General features: G+C 41.7%; 1 protein-coding gene across 6 annotated transcripts in view; it reads right to left on the bottom strand.

Moving 5' to 3' along the window:
- Positions 1-18,083, bottom strand: part of myo9b (myosin IXB) — a 106,118-nt gene that overhangs the window by 7,063 nt on the left and 80,972 nt on the right. For all 6 annotated transcript variants that reach the window (XM_079681087.1, XM_079681091.1, XM_079681089.1 and 3 more), the window contains 15 exons: positions 17,827-17,987; positions 13,697-14,638; positions 12,402-12,477; positions 12,197-12,306; positions 10,269-10,381; positions 7,949-8,142; positions 7,532-7,639; positions 5,966-6,136; positions 5,835-5,876; positions 4,478-4,589; positions 4,266-4,339; positions 2,623-2,815; positions 2,286-2,414; positions 1,958-2,063; positions 808-939 (listed from right to left, as the gene is read on the bottom strand). In XM_079681087.1, coding sequence (XP_079537213.1) covers positions 808-939; positions 1,958-2,063; positions 2,286-2,414; positions 2,623-2,815; positions 4,266-4,339; positions 4,478-4,589; positions 5,835-5,876; positions 5,966-6,136; positions 7,532-7,639; positions 7,949-8,142; positions 10,269-10,381; positions 12,197-12,306; positions 12,402-12,477; positions 13,697-14,638; positions 17,827-17,987 — 2,663 coding nt within the window. The remainder of the gene's footprint in view (positions 1-807; positions 940-1,957; positions 2,064-2,285; positions 2,415-2,622; positions 2,816-4,265; positions 4,340-4,477; positions 4,590-5,834; positions 5,877-5,965; positions 6,137-7,531; positions 7,640-7,948; positions 8,143-10,268; positions 10,382-12,196; positions 12,307-12,401; positions 12,478-13,696; positions 14,639-17,826; positions 17,988-18,083) is intronic.

An 18,083-nucleotide genomic window follows, 5' to 3' on the forward strand; every position in this document is an offset into this window, starting at 1 on the left:
CCACTTTAATTGTCCTCTCCATGATGGTATGTTTGTGTTTTTATCATGTTCTGTTGCCTCTTAGAATATTTAACAAATTGTACCGTGTCCTTGGGTGTCATGAAAGGCACCTTAAATAAAATGTATTATTATTATTTATTATTACTGTTGGGGAATCATTTGCCCTGCATGTCCTCCTTCGCCCTCTGACGCAGCTGGCCAACCTTGAGCAGCCGTTATCTCCCTTAAGGAGGGGCTGCCCTAGCAAGTTGTTGTTGTTGGTACCAGTTTGTGATTGGGCAACTCTCGGTTAGAGATAGTTATTGTTGTGGGACACCTGGAACACATCCTTCTCGGGGTGTAGATGACCCCGAGCCATAAGCGACAACAAATGTGATTCAGTGTCCTCAGCTGTTTAGTCTATCTATTGAAGAATGTTGATTATTACACTCTGAACTTTAAAACCTGGAGCTACAGGAGGGGTGTTCAGGTTTGATGTGGCATCTCAACCGTGTGGTCAACTCGTGGCCCGGGACATGTCTTGTGAATTCTCTGGCCGAAGCTCGTAATAAACCGTCAGTGTTTGCCATCAAAGCTCCAGCTCTCCTCGTGTCTCTCTCTGAGTCCTGACTCTCCCATTGCTACAGACGTTTCCCCCACAAGTACTATATTTATCAGGAAGCAGAAAATAGTTTGAAAGTGTCGTCCTGGTTTTGAAGCCTTGTGTGCAGATGGTGCCGATTGCTAATAAACAATGGACTACAGGATCACGGATTCATTCATTTTCACTTTTTGATCAAAGAGAAGATTTTTTCGGTTTTGTCTTACGTGGTTGTCTTGGCGACGTCCTTCATGCTGAGCAGCGGGTCGGCGCTATCCGGGCAGCGCAGGACGCACGGAGCAAAAACTATAGCCAGAGAGTTCGGAGACATGCGGTTGTGAGCCTCCTCTTTACACACCCTGAAACACAAGACAAGAAATCAGCATGGGGGCAGTCTCACACACAGTCTCACACACAGTTTGACACACAGTCTCACACACAGTTTCACACACAGTTTCACACACAGTCTCACACACAGTCTCTCACACAGTCTCACACACAGTCTCACACACAGTCTCACACACAGTCTCACACACAGTCTTACACAGTCTCACACACAGTCTCACACACAGTCTCACACACAGTCTCACACACAGTCTCACACACGCCGAAGCTGCTTTTAGGTTTATGCTCCCCAACGCTGAGCTCGTTTGAGTCGAGGCTAAAAACACTGCTTACCCAGAAGTATTTTAACTTGTTTTAGCACGTACCGTATGTACAATGTTGTTTGTAAACTATTCTGTATCTCTTTTATGCACGGTTTTTATTAATCTGTTATTCCGTTATGTTTATTTATTGTGTTTCCTTCTTATTAAAAGGTGTTGTAGGTAATTCACTTCGGATACACTTGTTGTTATATTCCATGGAATGCTCTTAACATCCCGATAGCAATGAATATCTGAAGTGCTTTGACAATAAATACATAAACAAATGTCATCTGTGGAAGCCGTGGCGCTGTAAAAAGCACGACCAATCATCTGAGCCGGCCCGGCTAAAGTAACTGGATGGCCTACCTGCCTGTCAGCCTTCCATCTGTGCACAAACTTATCTCGTGCCCTCATTGGTCATGTGCGCGTTCGTGTGTGTTGGAGGAGGGGCTCTGTAAGGAAGTCTGAAGGAAGGGGCAGATTTTTTTCGGTTGTGTATTTTCAAATTCTAGCGCACTCGAGCTGGTTTCTCCATTCTTACCTACCCTACCTTTAAGTGTTAATGTTGAGGTGAAGCACTTTGAATTGCTTCTGTGTCTGAAAATGTGCTATATAAATAAACGTACCTTACCTTACATATAATGTTGTGTGTAGTACATTTTGAGTGACCTTTATGGATTAATGTCATGATCAATATAAGATATAGAAACCACGATGAGTGTCTCCCTACCGGACGAGGTGGAAGACGAGTCTCTCCAACGTGTTGAAGTTTGCTGAAGGAAGCTCCTCCAGGAGTTTGTAAACAGCGTGAAGCTGCTCCTCCTTCTCTGGCAGTTCTACAGGAGAAAACATTTCATAAATCAAACCCCATTATCAAGCATTAATAACCAATTTCGGTTTTCATCGGGAATAATAAATGCTTTCAGATACAGAAGCAGATTCAAGGGCAAAAATGGCAGGATTCGAAAATATGCTTGAGAGTTTTTTCTCCTAATTGAATCTTGAACCCAGGAAAAAATGTGTAAAATGCGCCCCCTGGTGGGGAAGGTGGTCCTCACCCACTGCGTGCAGGAAGTCGTTGTAATGAGTGAAGGTCATGAGAGGATCCGGCAGCTCCCTCAGCCACTGCTTCACCAAACCCGTCACCGTGTGGATGGGGTAATCCTCCAGAATCACCAGGTGGGGCTCTGCACACATCAACAATCACACATCAACAATCACACATCAATACAAATACGTGCTGTATGTGCAATATATATATATATGTATCTTTAACACTTTTTTATGCATGCTTCTTAGTTCAAATTAATCTGTCTTTGGCTCTTTTCCCGCTGTGGGACTAATAAAGGGATTCTGATCCATGAGTTTTCTTTGAGATAAGAATAGTGTTCTGACCGGTCTCCAGTCTCAGGTGCAGCTCCTTCATGCGGTTTGCCGAGCCGGACTTCCTGTAGATGCCCTCGGTGTAGAGGCCGTTCATCTCCACGTGCTCCAGCATCGTCTCCAGAACCATCGGCACCGGGTTCTTATCGCTCACCAGGCGACCCACTCGCACCCCGAAGTGAAGACCGGCACACTCCTCGTCACTCTGTGGGTACAGACAGTCAGAGGATGAGAAGAGGGACAAACAAACAGACAGACAGACAGACAGACAGACAGACAGACAGACAGACAGAGGATGAGAAGAGGGACAGACAGACAGACAGACAGACAGACAGACAGACAGACAGACAGACAGACAGACAGACAGACAGAGGATGAGAAGAGGGACAAACAGACAGACAGGAAGTCAGGGAGACCTATTATTATACAGTTCACTCAATAAAAACTACTTATAACATCCACACCAAATCACATTCTCTTCAGTAAAGCTTACCATCTGATCCCGAGGAAGCAATTTAAAACCTTTGGAATTTCAATTTAGCTTGGCTACTGATGATGAGAATAAGGTTTCCTAAATGCCACTTTTAATACTGTTATAGCCAGACATCAATCTAAGAAGACAGAGAGTAATAAAGTCAATAACTCTTCCAACTTAAAGCGTGTGGTCGAGTCTAGTGCAAGAGATACGTTGTTAAATAAATGAGGTTATAAAACGGACAACTCAAATCAAGCAATCTGATTGGTTCTTAGCGGTGATATAATGAGCGTATATCACGGGTAGAATTGTAGTTACTTTTCACAAGTCATGTATCCCTCCGCGATACAGCTGTTACATTACGTCCGTTACGAAACTAGCTAACTAACTAACAAAGCTTAAGATGGAAACATTTAAGGTTAACTTCGACCTCCGGGGTGGCCTTACTACGGAGGAGTGGATTGAGAAGCGCCTATCTCCAGAAAACACCTAAACGACGACATGCAGAGCTACGTGAAGAGCAGGTAGACCAACTGGAGAAGCAGCACCATTCAAAAGCTTTCTGATGCGGGTCTTGAAACAAAGCAGAGAAATTACGACCGTTAGTGGCCACAGGTGCGAAAGCTCTCTCCAGAGCTACTGGAAGCCCAATCTCGGGGACCGGAGAAAGTGGAGCAATATTCTCGCCACGCCAAGCAACAGCCTCGAACAACCTCAACCTATACAAGTGACCACGTAAGCCATGCTACTGATGCTGGACAGTTTTTCAGTGGCTGCACAATAAACAGCAACATACACATTAATGTAAATAAACAGCCAAATAATGGATCAACGCTCTCTGTCTAATATGTTCGCTTGCTGTTAGTGTTGTTGCACTCGCACTATGTTTCGTGCAGAAGGCCACGGAGGGACTATTTTATTTTGAACATCATTATTTACTCATAAAAACTATTTAAATTAGAGTGTGTATTTTTCTTTCATATTGCCACACTTGGTGACCGTTTACTAAAAGCAATAGCTCACTTCAGGCCGTGATATATGGTCATTATATCACAGCTGTGATATAAAGACCATATACCACGGCCTGTCGTGAGCTATTGCTTAAACATATTCCGTCTTCTGCATAATTCTCAGCCTCACTTCAACCCCCCATATATTTTAATTACAGTATAAAACGTACCTTTTTGGCAGAGAAGGTGGAGCAGTCAATGAGGATTTTGCAGAGGCACTTCTTGTGGCACACCATTTTACAATCTGTAAGACAAGATAAATACATGTATGTTCTGAATCAGTGTATATTATATGAGATATTCCACTGCATACAAATATTTGAACACTAATAGAGAAAACTATATTATATATAAAAGGAGTTTTGTTGGGGTGTTAACTCACAGCTGCACATGTAGGCCTTCTCCATGCCCCAGATGTAAGAGGAACACTGGTCGCATGACTGCATGATGTTGACCTGATAGTTGACGAACACATGATCGAGCGGGCTCTCCATCTAAAAACACAAAAAATGAGACTCAGAAAATGTTTTATGGTCATTAAACATGGGTATTGTTGGGGAATCATTTGCCCTGCATGTCCTCCTTCGCCCTCTGACACTCCTGACCAACCTTGAGCAGCCGTTATCTCCCATAAGGAGGGGCTGCCCTAGCATAGTGTTGATGTTGCCAGTTTATGACCGGGCAACTCTCGGTCAGAGATAGCTATTGTTGTGGGACACCTGGAACACATCCATCACATTCAACAAATGTGTAACAGTGTCCTCAGCTGTTGAGTCTATCTATTGAAGAATGTTGATTATTCAGTCTGAACTAGTTAAAACCTGGAACTACAGGAGGGGTCTTCAGAATTGATAGTGGCATCTCAACCGTGTGGTCAACTCGTGGCCCGTGACATGTCCAGGGTCTATGCAGGAATCCTGAAGTCAAATGTAAAACCTTTAAGACCTTTTCTAAGACCCTTCCCATACATCTTAAGACCTCATCCCCACTTGGAGTTTTAACCGGTTACCTTGGCGACACACTCTACCTCACATTGACTATATACAGTATTGATTGTCCTTCCTCCTTATCTTCCAACCATTTGGACGCAGACTTGCATTTCCCCATAACGATGTTGCTTAGCAACCGGCGTAAACGGACCTTCACGCGCTATCAAGCAGAGAGCGTGCGATGTCCTGTTCAGATGACGTGAAATCCAACGGGATGCCATAAATAAACTACACAGAATCACACTACACACCTACGCAATGATTACATTCAGGCAGACTGTAGAATACAACCTCTTTGGACCATTTATATACTTATTGAAAACAAGCTACAAAATGTAACACCTTGGAAAATGCTGTTTAATAGGCTTCATTTCAGTTAAATTGATTTATCAACTTTCAACACTTTTTAAGACCCCGCGGACCCCCTGATGTGAATTCTCCGGCCGAAGATCCAAATAAACCGTCAGTCCAGCTCTCCATCGTGTCTCTCTGAGTCCTGACTCCCATTGCTACAGAAGTTTCCCCCACAGGTATGACAACATTTTGCAAGCTTGTCTCGATGCAGTTAAAAAATAGAATTTAATAAAAAATAAATAAAAAAAAAGAAGACAAGGCACTAAATTAAATGTTTTTCTTTGAAGGGCTAAAGGTGTGTGTGTCACATGCATTGGTGTGTGTCTATTGATTCATAATAAATTACAAATATTATTACTCAACTAGTGAGAAAAACTGAAATAAATGCATACTTACACTTTTATCTTTTTTCCTCCGCTTCTTCCTGGTTTTAGCAGGCTGGAAAACACACAGAGGAAAAGCATGAATACGTTTTTATTCACAATATGACTAATACTCTAATTTATAATAACGCTCAGTGTTTGCACCTTGGCGGGCTCGGCCTCCTCCTTCTTCATCTCTCCTCGGATGAATCCGTCCAGCACCGACTGGAAGAGGTTCACCACCAGCTGGACCTCTCCTTTCTGCCCCTCCCCCGCCAGGTGGATCACTTTGTTCTGGTAGCCCGACATCAGGCCTTTGTAGCCGATGGTGTGTCTCTGGAGGAGATCAGGGGACAGGAGAGAGAGTGAGGAAGAGGAGAGGATGGTGAGGAGGAAGAACTTTGACCAGTATGTGTTTAAGGGATAGTTTGGATTAGGGCTGCACGATATATTGTGTCGTGACGATAATCGCAATATGTGCGATATTCACATCGCAGGACGTGCGATTTTTAAAAAATGTTTTAGGACGTGCGATATTAAGTAGAGAAATGAACTCAAACACGTCATGTTACAATTATTTTGCTGATTGCTACAAAAGGAAAACTCGCGTGGCTTTCATGTCAGGGGAAGTGAGTGACAGCAAACCACCAATCACAATCAAATCTCCAAAGCAAACGGACCCGGTGATTAAATATAAAAACACTGAATAAAGTAGTTTCCTGTATTTCTCCAGTTCGGCGCTGCTAACCGAGCTAGCTCAGCTTGTTGCTCTGATAACTTAAGATCCAGACGTCCGTGACTAAAATCCTTTATCCGGTTAAATATAGTTAGAAAAATACCAATTGTAGAGCATTAAAGTTCAACAAAGGATCGTTTACGGACAAAAAAAACGGTCTTTTCTTCAATTCCTGTATGTTTTCATATCGCAGGGTAAAAAAAAAAAATCGCAATGTCAGTTTTTTCCAATATCGTGCAGCCCTAGTTTGGATGTTGGTTGTATGAGGTGTTTAACGTACACAGTGCATTACATGCGGTACACGTGGTTTGTAAAGCCACCAGTTTTGAGAATGAGACAGGACAGAAACTGAACAACTAATGTACTAAAAGGCCCTTTCGAAAATGACATATTAGTTTAAATCTATGTTATATATTGAATGGTTTTACCCCTCTACTTTGGCGACAGACAGCTCTTATCAAAGGGGAGGTAAAGCCTTTATCTCTCCTTTAAGCCACCAGACGCCATTGAGCAAAAGAGTCACTTTAACCTCACAGAACATCGGAAGTTGCTGGTGTCACACTGCCTTGCTTGGGAAGTGTTTTGTGTTACTGTGTGACTTAAATGATCCTTTTTAAAACACCCTTTTAGTCTCCCTATGAGACAAAAACACGATCTGTTTGAGGCAGCGTAGACCAGCAACTGCATGATAGAACATCTAGTGAGGAGTCTGGTGGCTTTGTAGAGAGATAACAGCTTCACTTCTCCATCGGAAATAGCGGTTTGTTGGTAAGGCAAAGCTGTAAAAGTATTGTAAATGTAAGTGTTGACTAAAACATATTTGCTCCTGCCACCGTCCATAGCAGTACATGGCTTAGCTTCTTGCTACTGTCTGTTTCTCTAAACCTGGGGAGTTCTAACCAACATCTAGGAACTCAGTAACTCAATCAACGCCCTTCAAAACACCCAAATAATAAATCCCTTTAAGTGTGTGTGATGCTCCTGCAGACACTCACAGGAAGAGAGTACATGGCTTTGATGGTCTCTCTGAACTGCATGGTGGCTGTAACAAAGATGGCCTCTGTGGCTGACAGCGACTTCCCCCTGGAGCGGAAATCATTCACCTGTAAAAGAGAGAACAAACACACAAATAGTTTTATGGGTTAATACGATTAAATTATTATTAGTTATTACTGAAGTGACTGTTATTCTGTATATATTGATTGTTGTGTTATCCGAATGTGTGCATGTGTCTGTTGATCGTGTATATATAGGATACACATATTTTATACATATTTACATTTTTGAATTCGGGTTTGTGAGAAACAGTATTTATATCTCTGTCTGTTCACACAAACTGAAAGATTGACAATAAAGTTGACTTTTTGAAATGTCTTGCTTTGATAAGCTTAAATGGTTTTGTTTTCACCCACCTGGTTGCCCAGGAACTCGTCGAGGTGCCGCAGCTCGTTGGCGTTGGTGATCTCTCGGTCCAGCGAGGCGTTCCACTGCTCGGAGACTCTGGTGGCACGACTGATCTTAATGGTGGGGTTTCTGCCCAAACCTTTAACAGAGCGCTCTCCATGAGGCTGGGAGAGGGGCCGGGAGGGAGGGCCGGATGATTGGGCTGAAGGGGAGGGAGAATCTTTTCATACTGGCTTTTGTCTCTACTTGAAATGTGTGTGATGTGTTCTGTTCTTATGTCTGTTCCTTACAGGACTCCACGTGGTCTGTGTTTTGTTTTTAAGTTGACCTGAAATGTCTGCCTCATGTGGTCATTGCACTCATGTTTCTGTGGTCTTACATTTGAATTTTTGTTCTTACTTGTGACGCACTTTGTGAATTATATTTCTGTGAAAGGTGCTATAATAAATACAATTATTATTAATTTAACTATATTTAACTTTTTTACTATAATGACTCAAATGTTACCCTTTTTAAAAAAAAAACAATTTGTATTTGATAGACTTAGTTTGGCCATGCAATCCAACTATATTTAACTTTTGTACTTTAATAACTCAAATCATATCCTTTTTATTACACTTTTTAATTGTTGGACTTGGTTTGTCCATGAAAGCACTTTGCTCTTCACACACATCTCATTTCTTTACATGCAGTAGGTAGTAGGTAGTACGCAGTAGGTAGTAGGTAGTAGGTAGTAGGTAGTACTAGTAGTTGTTAGTAGAACAACAAAAATAAATGTTTACATCTAAATCTGAAATCATTTCTTTTTTTATCAATGAAATACAAAAGGAAAAAAATGATTAAAAAAAGAAAGTAAACAAAACTATAAATATATATAACCTACCTACAGAAATAATAATAGTTATAAAAAAAAAAAAGCCCAAATAATTATAATTAATAGAAGAATGACTGAATTCATATCGAATGTTTCCCCCTTTTTGATGAAGCACCTTGAGATGTTGTTGTCTTAAAAGTATGCAATTTAAATTAAATGCATTGTAATTATCCTAATCATTGCATGGAGGAGAAGGTGAGTGCATAATACTAAGAAGAATACTTTTCCTTAACAGATGAACTCTAATGCTGAATGTAAAGTGTGCATTAGTCCTGTGGAGGAAACAGACCCAGAGTGGAGTTATTGTTGCTCTGAGCGTGATCTGCACGGGTCGGTGTTGTCTCAGAAAACACACAGCGGGGTTAGTTTAGTCCTGAGAAAATGAGAGATAACACACCTGTGTTTTCTTTAAAAATCTCCCTCTATGAGGTGCGATGGAAGTGGACTGCTATCATTTACCACCGTTGTCATGACAGACTTTATGTGGACAATGTAAAATATATATTTATAGTTATCTTTAACCCTTCAAAGCACGAGTAACTGGACCCTACACTCTTCCATAAGTGGGTCAAAAAGGACCCGTATTAGAAGAATATGTGTTTTTATGCCATTTTTGGTTAAGAAAAATCACTTGTATAATATTTAGTATTATATTTTAGTTCACACTAGAAATATCTTATATTTAATTTTTCACTATTTATAATTTTAGACATTTTTTTTACATTTTGAAAAAAACCGTTTTGAGCATATTGTCCCAGAGATCTCCGCTATTCTGAGACCCTCACATTATTCCAGTCCCTTTTCAAAACTCATCTCTTCTCTTTTCTACTCATAGCCCACCCCCCATCAATCCATGCCGGTTGATCAAGTTTGATAGTCCTATACCCCCCCACCCTAACCTTCCCTTATATTGTAAAGCGATTTTGAGTCCTTGAAAAGCCCTATACAAATATCATGTATTATTATTATTATTATACTGACAGGTATCAGATCTTGCTGTGTGAAATAATCTTCCAGAGAGGTGTCACGTGTGATGTAGTCTGTGTGGTCTGCAGTGAATGTATTCCTGACTGCCACAGGTGATAAGAATCAAAGGTTCCCATAGGGTTCCATAGAAAATGCATGCGGGCCATTTTTGACCCACTTATGGAAGCTTAGGGTAGAAATCCAAAAACTACAATTTCTTAAAATGTATAACATTTACATTTAAAATGTGAATGGCATGATATCCAAAACATGTTTTTTGAAGAATAGCTGGAAAATAAAATGATAAAAAAATCTAATTAAAAAGATACTTCAAGAAAAAACCACCTCACCGGGTCAAAGAAGACCCACTTATGCATCTAAGGGTTCAAGTCATGGTTCTAGGTATGGATGATCTTTTACTCTCCTTTTTAGGTCCAGTAAATCCTATATTTATTCTCAAACTGAAGTGGACAACTTTTAATATTTACCTTCCCCTCCTGATGGCCTCTCATTGAGAATCTGAGCCAGAGTCAGCTCTCCGTTGTCTGGAGTCTGAGCCTCTTTGCGCTTCTTCAAAATCTTGCTGAAGAAACCACCGGACCTGCAAACAAACAAACATCCGTCAGGAAAATTCACAAACTGTGCAATCCCTTTTATCGTTTAATAGCAACTGGAAAACATATCATTGAAGTCCTACTGTATATAGACTTAAGATCCTTATCCTGTGTGTTTTCAAAGTGCCACATATTCATCCCTGCTCCATCAGTTTCACCATAACTACAAAACAAATGGAAAACAAAGCGCTGGACCAGATGCCAGATGACTGACTCTTAACGGTTCATTTCTTTCTGTCGGATGAATCTGTTAAATCTGTTAAATTCAGCTGTGAGGAATTTCCGGTTGTGATAAGCAACACCAAAGACGGAGCGGAGGATTGTTAGATTACACAAGTTTAAGAGTTTCTCAGGAACAATCTGACAGGAGCTGACGTAATGGATTGAAGTGAGGAAGACTTCCTGTGAATTTCTCTCCACTGTTCTTCTCTACTAATACTGTAGACATACTGGGTTTATTTAGGCAATAAGAAACTAACGGAGCAGAGCGGGAATATTTGGCAAACTGGTTATATCCTCTAGGTCAGTGGTTCTCAACTGGCCTCGGGACCCAAATGTTGAACCACTCAAATCTATTCAACAAAAAATCATGCAGCAATATATACGCTTTTCAGCATACAAGATTAATGAAAGTGAAGTACAGTGCATATATCCCTTATATCCCTTCACAGAACTAAAGAATGCTTTTAGAAAAGGTTTAATGAGATCATGGAATCAAAGCTGAACTATATAACATAAAAAGGCACACATGCTGAAAACCCAACTCCCCCCGGAGATTTTTAGAAATACTAACATATAAACTACGCATTCTGGTACACTCTGAGAAGAAAATAAATAAATCTATTACTACCCAACATATTATTAATATTTTATGACATTGTTTGTTTTTCACTTTGTTCTGACATCTTGCTGCTCCTCACAGAGAGAAGAGCAAAGAGGAGATAGTCTGTGTGACTTTAAATTGTGGGTAAGGGTAGATAGCTCCCATTGTTCTGTGACCTGTCAATCATCAAACCGGGGGTCATATTTCATCATGTGTTCATTTTTATCTGAAGTTGTACCCATGGATGTATAAAGAATAGTTGACTTCCGGCAACAATCTTGATTCTGATTGGCCAGAAGACTCGAAAAAACATCAGCAAAGATGTTTTATTGAGAAGATGATCACTACGTGACAGAAGTTTTCACCCTATTTACATATTATGTATACAATACATTACACTTTAGAGTTTTAATTATTGCATGGTTAAAAAAGTCATTGTTATTTTAACTGTAAAACTGGCACTCGGATTAAATTGAATACCAACTTGACTTCATTATTTCACCTTCCTGATCTGTATGACCGTAATGTGAAGCAAATAACTCAAACAGAATAGATGTGACCCGTTATTTTAAGATGCTACGGTTCTTTAAAAAGCATTTAAAAAAAGATTCATAATCCCACTTTCCATGTTTAAGCATTTCTAAGACTCTTGAAAAACATATTTAAGAAATGTTAACACTCATTTAAGCGCTATTTTTAGATGAATGAATTCAATGCTTTTAAGACTTTTTTAGTGATCTAAATGAACCCTGAGTACAGAAATCAAAAGTGTGTGCTTGCTTTTGAGTGCTAGCACTGTAGGTCAAGTAATACCATATCCCAAATAAGAAAACATTAGAAAAACTGAACAAGCAAAAAGAAATGTCTGAGTTTTTGATTCTGGCTCATTGTCCTGTAACTCATCACATCAACTTCCTTTTTAAGACACATGTACATGCCAAAGTGTTTGTCACATTTAACAGTGAAGTTAGTTCAGTACTTGTCTGGTGTTGAGGGGAAGGAGTGTGTGGAGTCTGAACTGTCCTGGTGTTTCCGTCTGAAGGAGCTTCCCTTCGAGCCGTCAGTCTGGCTTTCTGAGGAGGAAATGAACTGCAAAAGAATATATCGTTTTAGATGATAACCCACAATAACTGGACCAGAAACTAAGAATGTCATTTTTCCAAAAAAATTAGTATTTAAAATACCTCTCTGGCTGAAAAAGCACCAGCTCCTTCGCTTCCTGGAGACAAACTGTCGAATGATGAGGAGACTGTTTCACGCCTGGAAGAATAGACAGGAAAAATATGAAATAAATAAATATTAAAACAAAGAAATCGCATAATGGATTAATGTAGGGCTGCTCGGTTATGGCAAAAATCATAATCTCGATTATTTGGGTCAATAATTGTAATTGCGATTATTAAATGTGATTATTCATTGAGTTTGAAAACATCCATTTATTGGAGAATTTTTTTTAGAACAGTATGTTTTTAACAGTTGATTGGCCTGAACTTTAAGTATAATTCAATTTAAAAAAAAAGAAAAAAAAAGATTGTTTAAAAAGTACCGTAATTTTCGGACTATAAGCCGCGCCTTTTTCCCCATTTTTCGACGCTGCGGCTTATATAACGGTGCGGCTAATCTATGGATTGTTACAGCTAACGGCCACTAGGGGACCTCCTAAATCTATGGATTTTACAGGTTACAGTCCACCACCTTTAACTCTATGGGCTCTATGGCCGGTCCGCGGACCCCACCTTTAAGCGGCGGGTTCCAGCAGGAAAAGCTGGAGGCAGGTAGCGCGCAAAAGTAAAAGTGGAACCGAGAGTGGTATGGCGCTGTTGCGGCTTATATTCAGGTGCGGCTTATAGTCCGAAAATTACGGTAATAATAATAATAAAAAAATAATCGTTTTTATTTCGATTACGTTGTTTTTGTAATCGAGATTAAAATAAGATTAATTGAGAAGCCCTAGATTAATGCCATATTCAAATAACAGAGAGCACAATATCTGTTTAAAGGCTAACGTGTTAAAATATCATTTTTAATAAAGTATTTTGGAGCTGCACAGATTTACTCGCCTAAAAACGGTTAACTACAGACTAGGGCTGCTCCATTAATCGTGTTTTAATCGCGATTATGATTATGGCTTGCAACGATTACGAAAACAACGTAATCGAAATAAAACGATAATTTTTTTTTTTTTTTTTTTTTGGTTTCTCTGTTTAATTATACTTAAAGTTCAGGGTCATCAACTGTTAAAAACATACTGTTCAACTTTTTTTTTCTACAATAAATGGATGTTTTCAAAGTCAATGAATAATCGCATTTACAATTATTGACCCAAATAATCGAGATTATGATTTTTGCCATAATCGAGCAGCCCTAGTACATATTTGTTTGGGCCAGAACCCCTGGGAATAAACACACTATGATCATTTTGAAATATTTAAAAAAGATAATACAACATTAGATGGAATGCTTAGTGATGAAGACGTACAGAAGTTGTTTCTTCTTCCTCTCCTCTCTTTTAGGAGGAGGACTGGCTCCCTCAGGGTTCTCCCCCTCGCTCCTCCTCCACTTCTCCGGCTTCTCCTTGAACCCTCCGGGACGTCGCTGTAAACTCGAAGATCCGACGGCGTCCCCAACACCGTTCCTGTCGGGCGGGGAGTCGACGGCCATTTGCAAGGGTAAAGAGGAGGGGCGGACCATCGGGGGAGGAGGCGACGCTTTGGCCTCCTTCTTCCCTCCCTTCTCCTCCTCCTTCACCTTCCAGGCCACGAAGGTGTACTGGTCCAGCTCCTTGCTGTCCGCTCGCTCCTTTAGCTCCTTGCTCTTGCTCTTGGGAGGAGAGCCTTTATCCTTGCTGCTGATCCCGGTGGAGGAAGAGGAGGAGGAGGAAGAGGAGGCGGCTCGCTCCGTCTCTCTCTGGTTGTGCTCCAGGCCTCTGCGCCTCCTCTGCTCTCTCTTCTCCTGGCTCTTGGACGTCTGGGCTCGGTTTAAAGCCGGCGCTCTGGGTCTCTTTTGTTCGGCGCTCGCAGGTTTGGAGGCCTCTTCCTCTTCCTCCTTCTCCTCCTCTTCCTCCTCCTCTTCCTTCTCCTTCTGCTGGGGTCCAGCCTCAGCTAAGGTACCGTTGGTCTCCTTCTCCATCATCTCCTCCGTGACCAGCTCTATGTCGGGCTCCTCCTCCTCCAGTCTTTTCTCCTCTTCCTCTCTCTGTTTCTCTGCCTCCTCTGCTCTCCTCCTCGCTTCCTCCTCTTCTGCCTTCCTCCTTGCTTCTTCTTCCTCTTCCATCCTCCTCTTCTCTTCCTCCTCCTCTGCTCTTCTCCTCGCCTCCTCCTCCTCTTCTTCCCTCCTTCTTCTTTCCTCCTCTTCTGCTCTCCTCTGAGCTTCTTTTTCCTCGTCCTCTTTCTTCTGCTTCTCCTCACGCATGGAGTGGCACCTGTAACGCACAACAGACATTAGACCATCATCTGCTTACTAAACATGTACTACTGTGTGTGTGTGTGTGTGTGTGTGTGTGTGTGTGTGTGTGTGTGTGTGTGTGTGTGTGTGTTCACTGTATGTATGTATTTATGTATCTATTGGATTTGAATACCGAGCAAAGCAAATAGAGCAGGGGTCAGCAACCTTTTTGGCTGAAAAAAATTATGATCAGTGTGCCGACGATCGTGAATTGTCAACGGGGGGGCGGGGGGAAAGAGCTAGTGAACCGTCAACAGGAGGGGGGGGGGGAGTCTCACTGCGGGGAAGCAGTGTGTGGACCTCTTTCACCTGTCAGCGCAACTTACGTGATGCCGTTTAAACCAAGCCCCCAGGAAGTGCGCCGGACTCTGAGGAAAATATTCGCTGTGGCCAAACGGCGGTACTGCAACTTCCGTATCAGTCGCTGGACCCGGAAAAACTTTTTCCCATTGACTAACATTAGGAAAGAGACGTCTGTAAATCGTTGGATAATTTTTTTTAAACTAAAAAAAATACCCATTAGGAACGTTTGTACAGGACTGTCTCAGAAAATTAGAATATTGTGATAAAGTTCTTTATTTTCTGTAATGCAATTAAAAAAACAAAAATGTCATACATTCTGGATTCATTACAAATCAACTGAAATATTGCAAGCCTTTTATTATTTTAATATTGCTGATTATGGCATACAGCTTAAGAAAACTCAAATATCCTATCTCTAAATATTAGAATATCATGAAAAAGTATACTAGTAGGGTGTTCAACGAATCACTTGAATCGTCTAATTAACTCGAAACACCTGCAAGGGTTTCCTGAGCCTTGAAAAACACTCAGCTTGGTTCAGTAAACTAAATCACAAGTATGGGGAAGACTGCTGATCTGACTGCTGTCCAGAGGACCGTCATTGACACCCTCCATCAGGAGGGTAAGACACAAAAAGACATTTCTCAAAGAGCAAGCTGTTCACAGAGTGCAGTTTCAAAGCACATCCACAAAAAGTCTGTTGGAAGGGGGAAATGTGGCAGGAAACGCTGCACAACCAAGAGAGATGACCGCAGCCTTAACAGCGTTGTGAAGAAGAGTCGCTTCCAGAATTTGGGGGAGCTTCAAAGACAGTGGACTGAAGCTGGAGTCCAGGTATCAAAAGTCACTGTTCACAGACGTGTCCGGGAAATGGGCTACAATAGCCGTATTCCCATGGTCAAGCCACTTCTGAACTCAAGACAACGGAAGAGGCGTCTGACTTGGGCTAAGGAAAAGAAGCACTGAACAGTTGCACAGTGGTCCAAAGTCCTCTTTTCAGACGAAAGCAAGTTTTGTATTTCATTTGGAAGTCAAGGCGCCAGAGTCTGGAGAAAGGCTGGAGAGGAGCAAAATCCAAGTTGCTTGAAATCCAGTGTGAAGTTCCCACAGTCAGCGATGGTTTGGGGAGCCATGTCAGCTGCTGGTGTTGGTCCACTGTGTTTCATCAAGCCCAGAGTAAATGCAGCTGTGTACCAAGAGATTTTAGAGCACTACATGCTTCCGTCTGCTGAAAAGCTCTATGGAGATGAGGAATTCATTTTCCAGCATGATCTGGCACCTGCCCACAGTGCCAAAACCACCAGTAACTGGTGTACTGACCATGGCATTACTGTCCTCGATTGGCCTGCAAATTCCCCTGACCTGAACCCCATAGAGAATATGTGGGGTATTGTGAAGAAGAAGCTGAAAGACACCAGACCCAACAATGCTAATGAGCTAAAGGCCGCTATTGAAGCATCCTGGGCATCCATAACACCTCAGCAATGCCACAGGCTGATTGCCTCCATGCCACGCCGCATTGATGCAGTAATCCGTGCAAAAGGATTCCCAACCAAGTACTGAGTGCATTAATGGACATTTTCAAATGTTTGATTGTGTTTTGCTGTTATAAATCTTTTTTTTTTACTTGGTCTGAGGAACTATTCTAATTTTTTGAGATAGGATTTTTGAGTTTTCTTAAGCTGTATGCCATAATCAGCAATATTAAAATAATAAAAGGCTTGCAATATTTCAGTTGATTTGTAATGAATCCAGAATGTATGACTTTTTTGTTTTTTTTAATTGCATTACAGAAAATAAAGAACTTTATCACAATATTCTAATTTTCTGAGACAGTCCTGTATAGCTCTTATTAAAAACATTCGGTCCTCAAGTTGCGCCGCCCGGCACGTTCACATGACGTGTTCAGTACTACATGAGTTTTACCTTTACCCATGGACGCACAATAAGAACGGATTATAAGATTACTTTCGTGACGTTTCGCTCTCTCAAAAGTTGGGCCATTTTGTCTTTATGCGCCAATGAGTAACTCTCATAGGAATGAACGAGGCCCCGCCTCCCACGCTGTATCCAGTTCTTATTATACATCCATGGTTTGAACACATTTAAATAATTGGTTTAAACGGCATAATAATAATGACGACCGTCCGTTCTGTAATTCTCCAGAACACACAGATGGCCGGTCCGCCCCTGTGTAGGATATTCTTTTCGATGACAGATGAGCAGATCGCCACTGGGCTTTCAACTAAAGACACAGCCACGCAAAGACTGCGGCATTTGGACAGCTCCTTATGGGTAGCCGACTGCAATTTGTGAAGTGCTGCCGGCGCGCTCCGGCAGCACTTCACCTCTGATCGTTTCACCACGGAGGAAAGCGGCAGCAAGTCGAATGGAGTTAAAGAGAGCGGGGCCTAGAAGTGATCCTTCTGCGCTGCGTTTCGTGCATGGCTTCCTTCTGCAGGTAACGGGGAGAAGCACTCTGGCGGCGGTCTCGTTCAGGATCCGAAAACACAATTTAGATATTTAGCACACTCATTCCACTTATTCCTATAGTGTGCCACTGGTTACGGTACCGCGTGCCTAGGGTCGCCGACCCCTGAAATAGAGCTTCACTGTGGTAAATCACGTCAATCCCTCAATGCCAAATCTCATTTTAAACATCTTGAATGCTTCACTTGAATCAGGATTTTTCACACTGATGAAGTAATGACCCACTGATTTCAGGAACTTTGTGCTTTTGGCTGAGCACTTGGTTTGCCAATGACAAAGACGGAATATAAAAAGAATAGCTGACAGAATTTACACGATTCTGAACTAGATGTTCAAATGTTGTCTTCAGGGACCTCTCTCAGGTTTGGTTACCTCCTGCGTGCTGAGTGTCCTCGGACCAGAGCTTGTATTTTGGTGACTCTCTGTCTCTGGCGCTTGTTCTCCGCTCTCTGTCGGTGTCCTCTCCACACGGCCTGGATCAGAGAGGCCGCGCGGCGCCGCTGCTCCTCTCTGCAGAACCTGCGCCACGCACGCTATCAGGAGACAGGACACAGTCAGTAAGGCAAGGAAGTTTATAACGCACCTTTCAGCACAAGGCAATTCAAAGTGCTTTACAAAAAAATGAAAGA

The sequence above is a fragment of the Notothenia rossii genome (assembly GCF_949606895.1).
Source record: "Notothenia rossii genome assembly, chromosome: 1".
Lineage (NCBI taxonomy): Eukaryota > Metazoa > Chordata > Actinopteri > Perciformes > Nototheniidae > Notothenia > Notothenia rossii.